Source organism: Lycium barbarum, chromosome 12 (assembly GCF_019175385.1).
Source record: "Lycium barbarum isolate Lr01 chromosome 12, ASM1917538v2, whole genome shotgun sequence".
In the NCBI taxonomy this organism is placed as follows: domain Eukaryota; kingdom Viridiplantae; phylum Streptophyta; class Magnoliopsida; order Solanales; family Solanaceae; genus Lycium; species Lycium barbarum.
The window spans coordinates 81,494,883-81,509,585 of NC_083348.1; the positions used below are offsets into that span (position 1 = coordinate 81,494,883).

Consider the following 14,703-nt stretch of genomic DNA (forward strand, 5'->3'; position numbering starts at 1 on the left):
CTTGTGGGACTACAATGGGTATATGGTTGTTGTTGTTGTTGTACACTTGTACTAACACAGATTATATTTTTTTAGTTAAAATATCTACTTTTATATCTTGAGTTTGGGCCCGGACTTAGCACGGGCCTCACATAACTAGTAGTCAATACAAATATAAAGAGCTAAGCAAAATGGACAAAATTATCCTACTGAAACTATGTAATGAATTTGATGGACGTCTTCTCTATATGGCACTAGCGGTTTGACAATAGATACAAACAAGTAATACAAGAATACTTCCACTTGAACAACAACATAAGAAGAGACAAGAAATTGCCATTGAACCCCCCCCCCCCCCGCCCCCTTTACCTTCACCCCTGGTCCAAAGATACTCTTAATATAACAAGAAACTGCTCAGTGAGTCCTTCCGCGCAATTGCTATTTAATATTTGTCATTTTTTTTTTCATAACTTGCAAATAAGCGTTTTTTATTTTACGGGCAACGCAAACGACATATTTTCCCTTGCTATATAAGTCGGTGCATTTCACGACTAAGAGGATAGCTGCAACGATGTGATATGATTTGTGAGTGATGGAACGTGATAGCTAGATTGCATATAGTATGAAGACATATTAATTTGTTATGACTTATATATTGTTGTCTTCTTCATCAAGTCTCCATTTACCTTAATTCCTAAACATTGATTCTCATTGCCAACTATGCCGATGAAAATTCATCAAAAAGTCTTACCCATCCTCTTATAAATATCCGCAAATTTCACCAATTGGAACCAACATATTTAGCTGTGGACAATTCAATTACATGGAGTGCTTGTTACTTGTGGGAATAAAAGTGTGTGTTGCAATTTTGCTACTAGTATATACATGGAGAGTATTGAATTGGGCATGGTTTAGGCCAAAGAAATTGAAGTACTTAAGACTGAGTGGTCTTAAGGGAAATCCATACAAGCTACTCTATGGAGATTTGAAAGAGCTCTCAAATAAACTCAAAGAAGCAAAATCTAAGCCCATCAATTTCTCTGACGATATAGCTCAAAGGCTTATCCCTTTTTTCTGTGATACCATCAACAAAAATGGTAAAAATAACAAGCTAGTTTGTTGTACCATTTTAACCAATCGTTGGGCTAGCCATTTTTCAGTCATGCAACTGAAAATTTGTCATGAAGTTTGAAATTCCACAGTTGAAGCTCCATGACAGTTTCTTGAAATTTCATCGATGGAATTTCAAATTCTAGGACAATGACTAGTATTTTTTTAATTACATGAACTGAAAGTGGCTATTAATGAATTTATCCATTTTAAACTGTATGATCTACTTTACACTTAAACATCATGCATAAAAAATGCCCTGATTTTTCTTACTAACCCAAAACTGATAATTACTCGCAGGTAAAAATTCTTTTGCCTGGCTAGGCCCCAATCCAATAGTATTCATCACAGAACCTGCACTTATAAAGGAGATTTTTGCCAAAAATTATATGTATCAGAAGTATAAAAATTCCAATCCATTCACCTAGCTGTTGGTTCAAGGCCTTGTAAGTCTTGAAGAACACAAATGGGCCAAACACAGAAAAATCATCAATCCTGCCTTCCATTTTGTGAAGCTAAAGGTTATACATACTACTACTTTTTTTCTTTTACACTAATCTTACAAAGCATATAGCTATTGTATAAAGTTTAGTGACCATACGTGAAATTAACTCGTGTGCCTTAAACAGCATATGATGCCAGCACTTTATCAGATTTGTAATGAAATGCTAAGCAAATGGGAGGATATTGTTCCAAAGGAAACATCAGTCGAGCTCGAGGTATGGCCACACTTTCAACTGATGACTGGTGAAGTAATCTCCCGCACTGCATTTGGTAGCAGTTATGAAGAAGGAAAAATAGTATTCGAACTTCAGAAAGAACAAGCTGAGCATGTAATGGAAGTAGCTTTTTCGTTATATATACCAGGGTCGAGGTAAGTACAATATAATCTATTTTATCAGTTTTCTACTTCACGGCTTTGTAAATTTACTTAAATTTGATTTTTTGTTAGGTTCTTGCCTAGTAAGAGGAACAAAAGAATGCTGGAAATCAAGAAGGAAATTCAAACGACAATTAGGCGTATCATTGATAAAAGATTGAAGGCAATGAAAGCAGGGGAGACTAGTAATAATGAAGACTTATTAGGCATATTACTTGAATCCAATTTGAAAGAAATTGAACAGCATGGAAGCAAAGATTTCGGAATGACAACATTAGAAGTGATTGAAGAGTGTAAGTTATTCTATTTTGCTGGACAAGAGACAACTTCAGTGTTACTTGTTTGGACTATGATTTTGTTGTGCTTACATTCGGAGTGGCAAGTACGTGCCAGAGAGGAGGTTTTGCAGGTCTTCGGTAATAAGAAACCAGATTTTGAAGGACTAAGTCGCCTCAAAGTTGTAAGTACTTCTTTCTGAAGTTGACTAATTATTCTACTGTCAACTTATGCGATACTTTTTTCATAGGTGACTATGATCTTATACGAGACGTTAAGGCTATTCCCACCATTACCAACACTTGGTAGGAGGACTAAAGAAGAAGTGAAATTGGGGGAGCTAAATCTACCAGCTGGAGTGTTACTCGTTATACCCACAGTTTTGGTACATTGTGATAAGGAAATATGGGGCGAAGATGTGAAGGAATTCAAACCAGAAAGATTCAGTGAAGGAGTGTCAAAGGTAACAAATGGACAAGTCTCGTTTATCCCGTTTGGTTGGGGACCTCGAATTTGCATTGGACAAAATTTTGCAATGTTGGAAGCAAAAATGGCAATAGCAATGATACTACAAAAATTCTCATTTGAACTATCCCCATCTTATACACATGCTCCATTTCAAGTTGTGACTATTCGTCCACAGTATGGTGCTCCTCTGCTTATGCACAAACTTTAGACGTTGCAGTTTGGTTAAGTGCAAGTTATCATGGAGTACTAGTACTAAAGCAATAACAAGGGAGATGGAACAACCAGCTCTGAGTGGAAGAGAAATCAACTTGTTGCCATGCTGAAAGTACATCTACTATTGATACCAAAGAAGACTCTTAGATTGTCAAATAACAGCAGGTACTAAAGGCCTGCATTTATTGAAGCTTTCTTGCTTATAAAAGAATAATTCCTTGATGAATCTTGCTTGTATCTAAATGACGATTTTCCAGAACATAGTGGGTAATATTTTAAATGACAAAGTTCTGATTCTCCTCAAGGCGTGACAATATCAAAATGCCCCTAAGCGATTATAGGACGTTAAAGTCTCAGAAGGCTATATGTCTTGATAGGTAAGGTGCTCGTCTTGTGCATGCTTTACATCTTGAACTATCTGTCCAACATGCTCGAAAACATACCTCATATGTCATACACGTAGTGGTAGAGACAGGATTTTCACCAATGCATTCATCATCTACTATATATATATATATACATAAAAAAAATAATTAACCTTATATATGCAGTGTAAAAGAAATAATATACACATAAACCACAATATATATAGATAATCAAAGGATTTATTTACATTTTTTCTTTTGAATTTTATATATTTTTCTACAATCTTTATTTGGTAGCAAGAACCAGACAGGGATGATAAAAGTTATTATATAATAACAGTAGTTAAGTTCTTTCAGCGCAATGCAGTAAGTTCTTTCAGCGCATTGCTGCAAACTGATTTCTCTTCCATAGAAGAGTTTGGTCCATCCCTTCTATTCCCTTAGTACCACTACTCCATGGTAGCTTGAACTTGGCCATTCTTCTCTTCATTGCAGCAACTCCAATTTTATCTCCATAGTCCTGCAAAAAGGGAAACAAACGTGAGAATCTTACTAACAAGGAGTTTTCTTTAAATATATTACAATGGGAGTAAGAGGAGTGTGAGAATCCGACTCACACCTATTGTGTGTGTGAAATACCTCACGAGTACCACTAGACTATATAAGTCTCGGTGGTATGAAGAAGCTATTGAAGATTCAAAAGATTGGTGGTAATTAACACAGGAAGATATTGAAGATTAAGTCATACCTTGTGGCAGAGGCCTTCTAAAACATCACAATATGGAAAGTCTTGTGGGCAGCATAATTTTGATCCCTCACAGCAAACACCATTTTCAATAGGACAGCATCCGTGAACTAAGCACATGCCATAGAAATCTAACCCGCAGCAGCATGTTTGACCTTCTGGACAGTAATATAAGCCGTCTTCACATACATTTGGTTTTGGAGAAGGTGGTGGAGGAACCGGAGGGGATGGTGGAGAGGAAGACGATTCTTTCGTTGGATATGAAGCTAATGAATTAATAGCACAAACCCCATATGGAGAATTAGTGTTCCTCTTTATATATGCATACCCCTCCATGCCCCAAGATTTTCCCCATGAATTCTTCATAATCCAATAGTCAACCCCTCCGTCAGAACCATATCCTACAATTAGTACTGCATGGGATAATTCATCTGGATTATTAGAGCATTCTCCATCATAGATTCCCTGCATTAACCCCCAAAATAAGGCAAAGAACTTAGTATTGGGATTTGTCGGGGAAAAAAAAAAGCAACAATAAGAATAAGAGTTACCCCTGCATATAGTTGAAAATCAAGGCTTTTTCCGTCTATGCCTACACTAACAGGTTGTCTAGCAACAGCACAAAGTAGGGCACTTTCTTCTTGTGCAACATCTTGGTATCCATCAATTGTTACAGCCTTCTTGTTCAACTGTTTGAGCAAATATGATCAAGATATTTCACAAAATATGAAAAAAGTGAATTGAAAATATCATAGGAAATTTGCACCATCACATGCCTTGTTGTAATGGCAAGTGCCTCGAGACTCGGTGTATGGATAATCAGAAGCTGAATCAATGCCACCATTGTTGATCACAAATTTAAAAGCAGGGTCCATAAGTCCACCTTCACAGCCTTTATTGGAAGTGTCACAGTTGACAAGTTCTTGAGTTGAAAGGCTAATAAGTTCACCAGTGACTAATGCATTTATTCCTTCTATGGCTCCACACGCCGAAAATGCCCAACAACATCCTGCATTTGTTAAGCAGAATTCAGAGGTATTTTACAAATGGTGCATATTTTCAGGCTCACTGATATCTCTAAGACAACAATTGTCCTAGCCGCCTAATAAAGATCTATGAACTAAATGAAGCCACAGTTATGTCTCTCTTTTGTTCAAAACATGACTGCCATGTCTAATATCGAGTTTAAGCTCTATGCAGTGACGATGCAAAATATATTAACACAATCATCTCACTTCAAAGGTAATTACTAATCACAAGTAAATATCTGTGATAAGCCTTAATCCGTAATCCGGTAAAAATGGAAAATTGTGAAATGACTGAATTTAATATGCAGAAGAGATTAGCACAGCTTACCGCATTCTCCTTGGTTCTTAACCTCAGTGACAACCCCGTGTTTCCTCCAATCCTTAGAAGGAGAAGCATCACAAGAATTTGCAGAAATGGTCTGGTTCTTCTTGTTGAAAGGCATCTTAATCTTTGAAGTGTGGACTTGCCTAAATTCCTCATTGCTCATATCAGCAAAATTGTTCAAACCAATTAAATGCTCTGATTCTGACTTCCTCTTTGAGTTCTTCTCCACTATATACTTCACATTCCTTTTAAAATTCTCCAACCTCATTTCTTCCTCTTTCTCATCGTTGTAAATTTTACCATGCTTCTGTTTCCAGTCTTGGAAAAGCTGGAAAACTCTTTCTTCTGAGAGCAACTCTTGTGGCCTGTCCAATTCTGGGAACTCACTGGAAAAACTATAAACTTGAGATGATAACACAGCTGAGATAAAGAAAAAAAGGAAACCAAGAAGAAGAAAAAGGTGGAGGTTTTGTGTATTTCCCATCTTTTAGACACAATCCAATAAATGACTTTGAGATTCTTCTGTTATATATAGCTTTTATCTGTTAATTTGACTGAAAACTTAAGAGTTACAAATTCTTTTAAAGGCTGGTGTGTGGATATTTTGAGTGCATTTCCTCCTAAAACTCTATTAAGTTTGTTGGATATTTATTTCTGAGATATTGGGATAGATGTTTTTATCTTTTCTCCAAAACATTTTTCGTCCACCCCTTATTTTTCTTTTATCATCAACTCGATCGGATAATTAGCCAAGTCTCATAAAATCCACTATCTTCTTTCTAAATTCCAATATTGATATATATCAATTTTCTGATGTATAATTCACACACATACAGCATAAGTATATAATTCTTATACAGAGATAATATAACAAGTATTGAAGTTTTGTAAATAGGTAGTATGAATAAAAATATTATTTAAAATTCCGAATATATTAGGCAAAGCTTCTCTCATATAAAAGTCTCATCCTTATATTTAAAAGGCTGCAGGACACCGATACCCGATTTTTGGATCGCCATTTAAATCATACTCACAGTGCGTATAGACTTGCTAGTCTAGCCATTGCTCCCATACCTCATCTTCAATCATTGGACCCCAATTTGGAATTTTGGAGTATTTGTAAGTTTAGAAGGGAAAAGTGGTGGAGTTGGTTCTGCCAGATTTTTGGAGAAGACCAACTACTACTTGAAATGAACATCACTATCCTTTCAAAATTATGTGACATTACACTTGTTAGGAAACAGTAGGCAAATACCAAAGAGGTTGTTTAATGTTACAGTTTGAGAAATATTTGGTGTGTACGATTTTTTCCTGTATCAAGGAGATTTCGACTCAAGTTGAGGGGTAATGGTGTATGCATTAGCCATTTTAAAAATTAATAAAGCAATTTCATTTATAGCAACTAACACAGTTATCTTTTTTCCTCAACTAACGCAGTATTAAGAGTAGAAAAATAAGGAAAAATAATTCAGTTAATGCAACAAACTTACATTAGACAATAATAAATTTGTCACCATCCAAGTTATGTAGCATATAGTGAAACGAAAGTATTGGTTTTCACTTATTTTTGGCCTCTCCTCCAAAAGAGTGAGCATGCTTTTGGTACCACATCATCATTCAAAGATATTTATTCCATTTCAAAAAGTTTCAACTCTTAAGTGATAATAGGCCCGCAAAGTAGTGACAAGTCTGAGGGGTATTTATGTCTTTTCTTCTTGTGATTTAGAAATGATTCTTTCAACGCCCTTCTCGGCAACGAAGGTAATTCACGATTTAGTGAATTTTACTTTAAAGCATTTTTTTCTTGAACTTATGTGATTTTAGTAACAATTTTGGTCTCTAGAAATAATAAATTTATAAGCTAAAAAATGAAAATAAATAGATGTAGAGCAGTATATATATTATTTCTACAATGTGACGTACCTTAATATTTCTTCTTTTCATATTTTTTCGTGACATAGTGATATTCTAATGGTAATAACTCGCTTAATGTCTTTCCAAGCTTTGTTTCATAACCGTTGACAAGTACAATCCCAAAGGTAATCAAGACATAGAATAATGCAAGTATATGATTAGAACATCTTTTATTTTCTGTAACATTTAACGAAAACGGAGAGCAGTATCCATTGCTTACCAGTAAGCCAAAGACTGAAATGGATCATAAAGCTTGTAGATTTGTTGTATTTTGTCCGGAGACTAATCGATCCTTCTTTTTGTTTTCTCATGGACTTAATATGAGAAAACAAAAAGAAGGATCGATTAGTCTCCGGATAAAGGACAAAATACAACAAATCTACAAGCTTTATGATCCATTTCAATCTTTGGCTTACTGGTAAGCAATGATACTGCTCTCCATTTTCATTAAATGTTACAGAAAATAAAAGATGTTCTAATCATATACTTGCATTATTCTATGTCTTGATTACCTTTGGGATTGTGTACTTGTCAACGGTTATGAAACAAAGCTTGGAAAGACATTAAGCGAGTTATTACCATCAGAATATCATTATGTCACGAAAAACTATGAAAAAAAATAAAAAAATTAAGGTGTGTCACATTGTGGACATAACATATATATTTCTCTATATTTATTTTTTTATTTTCATTTTTAGCTTATAACTTTTACTATCTCTAGAAACCAAATTTGTTATTAAAACCACCTAAGTTAATAAAAAGAAAAACGAAAAATGCTTTAAAGTAACAATTCACTAGATCACGAATTACCTTCATTGCCGAATGCTAAAAAGGGAACTGTCCGCTTCTGCAGCATGTATATAGTTGAAAATCAGGGATGCTCCTGCCGATGTCCACACTAACAGGTTGTTGACCAACAGCACAAAGAAAGGCACTTTCCTCTTCTGCAACATCTTGGTATCCATCAATTGTTACAACCTTGTGGTTCACCTGTTGAGGAAAATATTTGAACAGTGATCAAGTTTTAAAAGGAAAATATTTGAAAAATGGGTAGAAACTTGATGTCAAATTGATCATCACATGCCTTGTTGTAATTGCAAGTGTGCCTTGAGAGGCAGTGTATGGATAATCAGCTGCTGAACAATGCCGCCATTGTTGATCACCCATTCAAAAGCAGGGTTCTTAAGTCCACCTTCACAGCCATTATTGTTTGAATTATCACAATCAATAAGTAAGTTCTTGCGCAGAAAGACTAATAACTTCACCGGTGACTATCGCATTTATTCCCTCCATGGCTGCACATGCTGAAAATGCCCAGCAAGCTCGTACAAAAGTTTAAAAGAAATCAAACACATTTCAACAATTATGTATATAAGTGCAGATCCCGTCTTATTGCTCCCTCAGTCCCTTGAACGTTCATTGTACAGTTTCAAGTGGGGGAACCAGCCATTTGTTCCATCATTCATATATTAACACCAAAATCATCATCCTAAAAGAGATTTAAAAAAATGAAATAAAGTGTGCTGAATGCCGTACAGAGAGGTAATGGTTGGAGAAGCATGAAAGTATCTAATGTCTAAACAGATCAAATAGTTCAATTGTCAGCTAGCTACCTTAAGCGGCATAACCTAACACTCTCAGAAAATATTAGGCTTCAAGTTTCTCTATTAATATCCTATCATCAAGCCCAAAGTAAATTTGTTTAAAAAGGAGGAAAAAAACAACTTCCAGATTTTGAAAGTGATTCGACTAACCTCAATTACTGGTGGAGGAGGAGCTTTAGATGCATGCTTTATGACTAAACCATTAAGGAGGATATCCGCGACTGGACATGGACCTTCTAGAAAGACTGCAACCTGAGATCGGGAGTCATTTAGAAGAAACTTCCCTTGCAACTTCACCCGGTCATTATCTGCGGCTTGGACACACACCACTACCTTTGTTAAAACATATCAGATGAAACTTGAATATATATTGTGAATAGAAAATGGAATGCAAAACAGGGATAAAGAAGAAAGGGATCAATTAAAACACCACATTTGATTGTCTTAGTTTCGAGGAACTAAGATGATTGCACATTCAATGTCAAAAGATTAGTATTATCTATCTGCTTTAATTGAAAAGTTACGAAACTCTAGAAATTGAAGTTACAACAGTGCACATCCTTGTACATAGATGATTATACACATAGATACAGACCAGAAGAACCAGTCAAAATCAGAAATTCCTTCAACCGAACAAAGTCCATTATGTTGGTATAGCCCTACAATGCATGAACTGTTATAGAAGTTTAAGAAGAGAGACGGTAAAACTTTTTTATATGCAATTTAAATGTTCTCCAAGATCAGGAAAAAGATAGACGATAAAAAGATAGAAATACTACAAGGATAGAAGAAAAAGACTGATGATAAGACATTAGATACTACAAGTATTATTATATGCACATTATGTAAGGGCGAACTTGGATTCACCTACCTGACAACACCAATGCACCGTTCACGCCTTCATGGTTATCAGCTGCTTTATCATATAATCACTGTGAAGATCTGCACCAACCATATATCTAGACAACAGCAGTTACCTCATAAGCAAGTTTTCGCTTCACTCTTCTGGTTATATCTTGCAGAATTCCATTCCAGCTCTGCATGCCTTCTGTTGCAGATGCAAAAGATTTCCAGACGTTGAAGTGATTTTCGCATCTGCCATAGAGTCCTGCAAAGCCACCTTGCAGCCCTAAACCAGAAGTGATTTTATGAATGCACGTTGGCACTTAAATATACATGCCTATGGCTCAATTATCTAAGTCAAGACAAAATGATGTCATGGTACGCACATGGCCCATATCCATCATTTGTGCAGTTAAAGTGAATAAAACATTGAAGTTCTCCACTGCCTGCGCTGAAGTATCATCACCACAAAGAAAAACAAGCAACTGATTCCTATCCTCAAGCCAGCTGCATCCTGGTAGTCTGCCTGCTCCACTCTTTTTTATTGTTTCCCTAACTCTCTCCACATCACCCCATCTTCCTAGTTCAGCATACATGTTTGATAAGACAACCAGATTTGTAGATGTATGGGGTTCAAGTTCAAGAAGCTTCTCAACAGCACAGCCAGCGATCTTTATATTGTTATGCAAGCGACAAGCCCCAAATAGGGCACCCCACATTTCGGCCGTAACATTTGTTTTCATTTCCTTTATTAAAAGGAAAGCTTCTTCTAACCTCCCCGCTCGCCCAAGTAAGTCAACCATGCAAGCATAATGTTCCGATGAAGGAGTGATAGAATACTTTTTGGTCATGTGCTCAAACAAATTTGCACCAGTATCACTCAAGCCAGCGTGCTTACATGCAGATAAAACACTAACAAACGTGACTTCATCAGGAACGACTTCTATATCTTCCATCTCTTGAAAAAGTTTGACAGCCTCCTTCCCACATCCATTTAAAGCATATCCAGAAAGCAAAGAATTCCAGGATATAACATCAGCATTGTCAATATCTCCAAACATCTTTTCTGCATCAAAGATCTTTCCACACTTTGCATACATAATGACTATAGCGTTACAAACTGATAAGTTTTTCACATAACCAGTTTTTATAACCGCTTGGTGAAGTTGCTTACCTAAACGTTCAGCTGCAAGATTGGAACAGGAACTTAATGCTGAAGCAAAAGTAGAACGATCGGGTTTCTTGCCATCACGTATCATCATCATAAAATATTTAAGTGCATCTACATAAAAACCATTTTGGGTATAACCTGAAATTAGAGAATTCCAAGAAATTACATTCCTTTCTCCCATATTCTCAACTATCTCAAGTGCTTTCTCCATTTGTCCCACTTGAGCATAACCTGCTATCATGGTATTCCAAACAACTATGCTCTTAGGTTCCATCTTTTCAAATAGATCAAAAGCTTCATCAATCCGCCCACATTGAGTGTAGCCTGCAATCATTGTATTCCAACAAACAACATCACGAATAGTTGTTCGATCAAATACCCGACGAGCTTCATCCACCCTATTATTTTGGATGTACCCTGAAATCATCGCTGTTCGTGCACCAACATTTTTGTATGGCATTTGATCCAACAAATCCCTTGCTTCTTCGACCTTTCCAGCACGAAAATAACCATCAATCATGGTTGTATAAGCCACAGCACTTCTCTGAGACATCCTACTAAATAACGAAGTAGCCATCTCAATTTTGCCATTCTGGACATATGCACCTAACATGGCATTCCAAGCAACCTCATTTTTCTCCGGCATTTGGTCAAAAATCATTTCAGCCTCCAATACCATCCCATATCTTGCAAATCCACTCAGCATTGTCACCCAAGAAACAACATTCGGATTAGGAATCTTCGCGAAAACCTCTTCAGCAGAATCCAAATCCCCAAACTCAATAAACCCATCCAACAATAAATTCCAAGAAACGACGTCCTTCTCTTCCATATCCTCAAAAAATTTCAATCCAAATTGCATTTCCCCATTCTTGGTATATCCCGAAAGCATCGAATTCCATGACACTAAATTCTTTCTTGGCATACAATCAAACATTTGCCTTGCATCATCTAACCTTCCAGCTTTCGCATACCCTGTAATCATCGCGTTCCAGCAAGCAATATTACTCTTATCAGGAAGTAACTCAAACACATTTCTAGCCTTTTCAAGCTCCCCACTACGCGCATAACAAGTTATCATCAATGCATAAGTAAAATGGTCTCTCTGTGGCATTTTATCAAACAGTTCACATGCTTTATCAACTTGGCCATTAAACAAATACCCATTGATCATTGTATTCCAAGTGATTAAATTTTTGAAGTGCATTTTGTCGAACAGGTTGCGTGCATTGATGATTCTACCATTTTTGGCATAGGCAGAAATCATAGAATTGTAAGTGACGGTATTAGGGCGTGTAATTCTGTTGAAGACTTTAATGGCTTCATCAATTTGTCCCCTTTTTCCTAACTGAGTTATCTTCAGATTTTGCTGGATAATTGTGCTTCCTCTACTTAAACCTGCCATTCAAATATATTTAAGGGTTACGGAACCCGTAAATTGTTGTTTGCTGGATATATGTATGCTGTTTGTACTATGCTTTATGAAGAGAGAAATGGGTGAAAAGATTAGGGTGGAGTATTATTATTAATAATCACGGTGGTAACCTTCCCACTATTGCGTCCTTTCGACTACCACTGTTATTTTTATTAAATGCTGCAACGATTCCACTCTCTCTCTCTTTTTTTTTTTGGAAGAAGAACACGATTTTTGAGAAGTTAAATCGCAATCCTAAATGAAAAAAAAAAAAAAAAAAAAAAAAGGTCAAAAGAAGGGGGAAATAAATAGCAATCCTCATTTATAGAAGGTGCCACATCAATCGAATAATTAGCCAGCCAGATAAAAGCTATGCTTGTTCATCGGTCGGATCGGATAGGATTTAGCACATTTCAAATTATAATTTGGGATTTTGTAAAATTCAATCCGAATTCAATCCAAATTAACTTCGGATTGGATTTTTTATGTTTGGTTCAGGTAAACATTTCGAATTTTCGGATCGAATTTTACGTCTTATTAAGATGCTTATAGCACTGTTGCAGCACGCCAACATCCTAACACCTGGTGTATAATCTTCATCAAGCAATGTGTATTAAAGTTCATTAAACAAAAGTATCAACAAAGTAAATTGAAATTCCAAACAAATACCTAATAACCTAAAATGAAAGTGTAACCTTTTATATGTATCCATATATTTCAGATTTCAAGTCGGATTGGTTTAAAATTATAGCAACCCGTCTCCAATCTGTATATCCGAAATTTAAAAAAATATAATTCATATCCAAACCAAATATCCAAAATCTGACCATCCCAATAGCATGGCTCGGTCAGGGTTCTCAAATATATCCGAACTGTGCACAGCCCCAATAAAAGTACTCCCTCCATACTAGAAAAGGATTGAATTCCGGAGTGCGAGGGCATATGATCTAACTTCTGTCTAAATTCCAATTATGGTATATCAATTTTTGGAAATATCACTCACACATATGACATAAGTCTATGATTCACATGCATAGATAATATAACAAGGATAGAAGTTTTGTAACGAGGGGGATGGAGCTAAAATATTTTTAAATTCCGGAATTTGTTTATATACACCTCAAGCACAGTATGCTTAAAATCACAAAGATTCAAAGGGTAATGTTTGACACAGGGCCGGCCCAAGGCCAAAGCCACCAAGGCAATGGCTTTGGGCCTTCAAATTTTTGGGGCCTCATTTTTTTTTGGTAAACTTACATAAATAGCTATCTTTTTATAGCTACTTTTTCTATATTTACAAATCGTAGCTAGTTTTTGTTGTATTCCATTGTATTTCGTGTTTTTGAAATACAGGGAAATATACGGAAATACAAAATTCAACAGAGTTCGCATTTTTGAAATACACTGAAATACAAAATCTGGCAGAGTCAAAATAGGTTGTATTTATGGAACAAATTCTCTTCTTTCATTTTAAATGGTAAGTCAAATTAAATCAACCATGTATCACGCATAACTGTTGAAGTTTCATAACAACCCACGTATCTTTCTCCAAATTACTCCATTCCAAACTTTTAGAAATACTTCCAAATACAGAAAAATATACACTGGAATACAATGAAATATGGTTGATTGTTTAAGAAATATAAAATTGTATTATGCGTATATGCAATGGAATACAATGAAATATATCAGAAATTGTTTCATAAATTAGAAATACATTGAAATACAATGAAATATACTGAAACAGTACACTGAAATATACTGAAACGTTTTATCAAACACTTGGTGAGCATGAAGCTTTACAACTCTCATTGGAGGTGGAGTATGCGTTGAACCACCGCTGCCGCCGCAGAGAAGAAGTGGTAGTGTCGGAAAAGTAAGGAACAAACCAAAACATCAAAAAACCCGAAATTAAACAAGAGTAGAAGCTATTCAAATGGGGCTTCAAGTATTTTCAGGAATTTGATAACTTCTGAATGTTGCTTGGATCGAGTTAAGTAAATTCTAGCTAAATAGTTAAGTGGGGAAATACCCAAGGATTACATTGAAATCAAATTCATACACTGTTTCAACTTTGAACGAAACTCTAATATAAAAAACTTCGACTAACGATTTGATATTGTAAGCTTTCCAACTCGAGTTGGAGTTGTATCATCAGATGCCACTTCAATTTTTTTCTTTAAACACACATTACTTTGACATCAAAAAATCACCAGACCTGTGGGCATTAAAATCCAATTATAGATCCAGAAACTTTTAGAAACTTCGCAATGCTAATGGAAGAAAAATTGATAAAGCAATTGGAATTGGCTGTGCCACAGCTTAAGCCGTCAATGGAAATATATAGTTCTCACAGATCGAGGGCAGC

The 14,703-nt window shown here is 35.8% G+C and overlaps 2 protein-coding genes and 1 pseudogene across 7 annotated transcripts; 1 reads left to right on the forward strand and 2 right to left on the reverse strand.

Moving 5' to 3' along the window:
• The first annotated feature begins 557 nt into the window (after positions 1 to 557).
• On the forward strand, positions 558 to 3,387 carry LOC132622633 (cytochrome P450 CYP72A219-like; annotated as a pseudogene).
• Positions 3,388 to 3,493: 106 nt separating this feature from the next.
• LOC132622635 (zingipain-2-like) lies at positions 3,494 to 7,594 on the reverse strand. Of its 3 annotated transcripts, none has more exons than XM_060337278.1 (6): positions 6,880 to 7,594; positions 5,393 to 5,775; positions 4,813 to 5,045; positions 4,588 to 4,725; positions 4,040 to 4,501; positions 3,494 to 3,811 (listed from the first exon to the last, which is right to left on the reverse strand). In XM_060337278.1, the coding sequence occupies exons 2-6, from the start codon at positions 5,655 to 5,657 to the stop codon at positions 3,668 to 3,670; spliced, it is 1,242 nt and encodes a 413-aa protein (XP_060193261.1). In that variant the 5' UTR covers positions 5,658 to 5,775; positions 6,880 to 7,594; the 3' UTR covers positions 3,494 to 3,667. The 3 variants fall into 3 exon arrangements, with proteins under 3 accessions (XP_060193261.1, XP_060193260.1, XP_060193259.1); XM_060337277.1 differs by lacking the exon at positions 6,880 to 7,594 and adding an exon at positions 6,424 to 6,761; XM_060337276.1 differs by lacking the exon at positions 6,880 to 7,594 and having other exon boundaries at positions 5,393 to 6,290.
• Positions 7,595 to 8,391: 797 nt separating this feature from the next.
• On the reverse strand, positions 8,392 to 12,918 carry LOC132622632 (pentatricopeptide repeat-containing protein At4g02750-like). Of its 4 annotated transcripts, none has more exons than XM_060337274.1 (4): positions 10,137 to 12,918; positions 9,779 to 10,036; positions 9,058 to 9,215; positions 8,392 to 8,495 (listed from the first exon to the last, which is right to left on the reverse strand). In XM_060337274.1, the coding sequence occupies exons 1-2, from the start codon at positions 12,324 to 12,326 to the stop codon at positions 9,917 to 9,919; spliced, it is 2,310 nt and encodes a 769-aa protein (XP_060193257.1). In that variant the 5' UTR covers positions 12,327 to 12,918; the 3' UTR covers positions 8,392 to 8,495; positions 9,058 to 9,215; positions 9,779 to 9,916. The 4 variants fall into 4 exon arrangements, with proteins under 4 accessions (XP_060193257.1, XP_060193255.1, XP_060193254.1 ...); XM_060337272.1 differs by having other exon boundaries at positions 8,392 to 8,792; XM_060337271.1 differs by having other exon boundaries at positions 8,392 to 9,215.
• Positions 12,919 to 14,703: the final 1,785 nt, after the last annotated feature.

Bases quoted from the DNA above. Each gene is read 5' to 3' on its own strand.
- LOC132622635 (XM_060337276.1), bottom strand. From the start codon at position 5,873: ATGGGAAATACACAAAACCTCCACCTTTTTCTTCTTCTTGGTTTCCTT. The intron at 4,726-4,812 runs GCATGTGATGGT...TTGCTCAAACAG, and splicing joins GCACTTGCCATTACAACAAG to TTGAACAAGAAGGCTGTAAC. The intron at 3,812-4,039 runs GTATGACTTAAT...CCCTTTTTGCAG, and splicing joins TAGAAGGCCTCTGCCACAAG to GACTATGGAGATAAAATTGG.
- LOC132622632 (XM_060337274.1), bottom strand. From the start codon at position 12,326: ATGGCAGGTTTAAGTAGAGGAAGCACAATTATCCAGCAAAATCTGAAG. The intron at 10,037-10,136 runs GTGCGTACCATG...CTTCTGGTTTAG, and splicing joins AAATGATGGATATGGGCCAT to GGCTGCAAGGTGGCTTTGCA.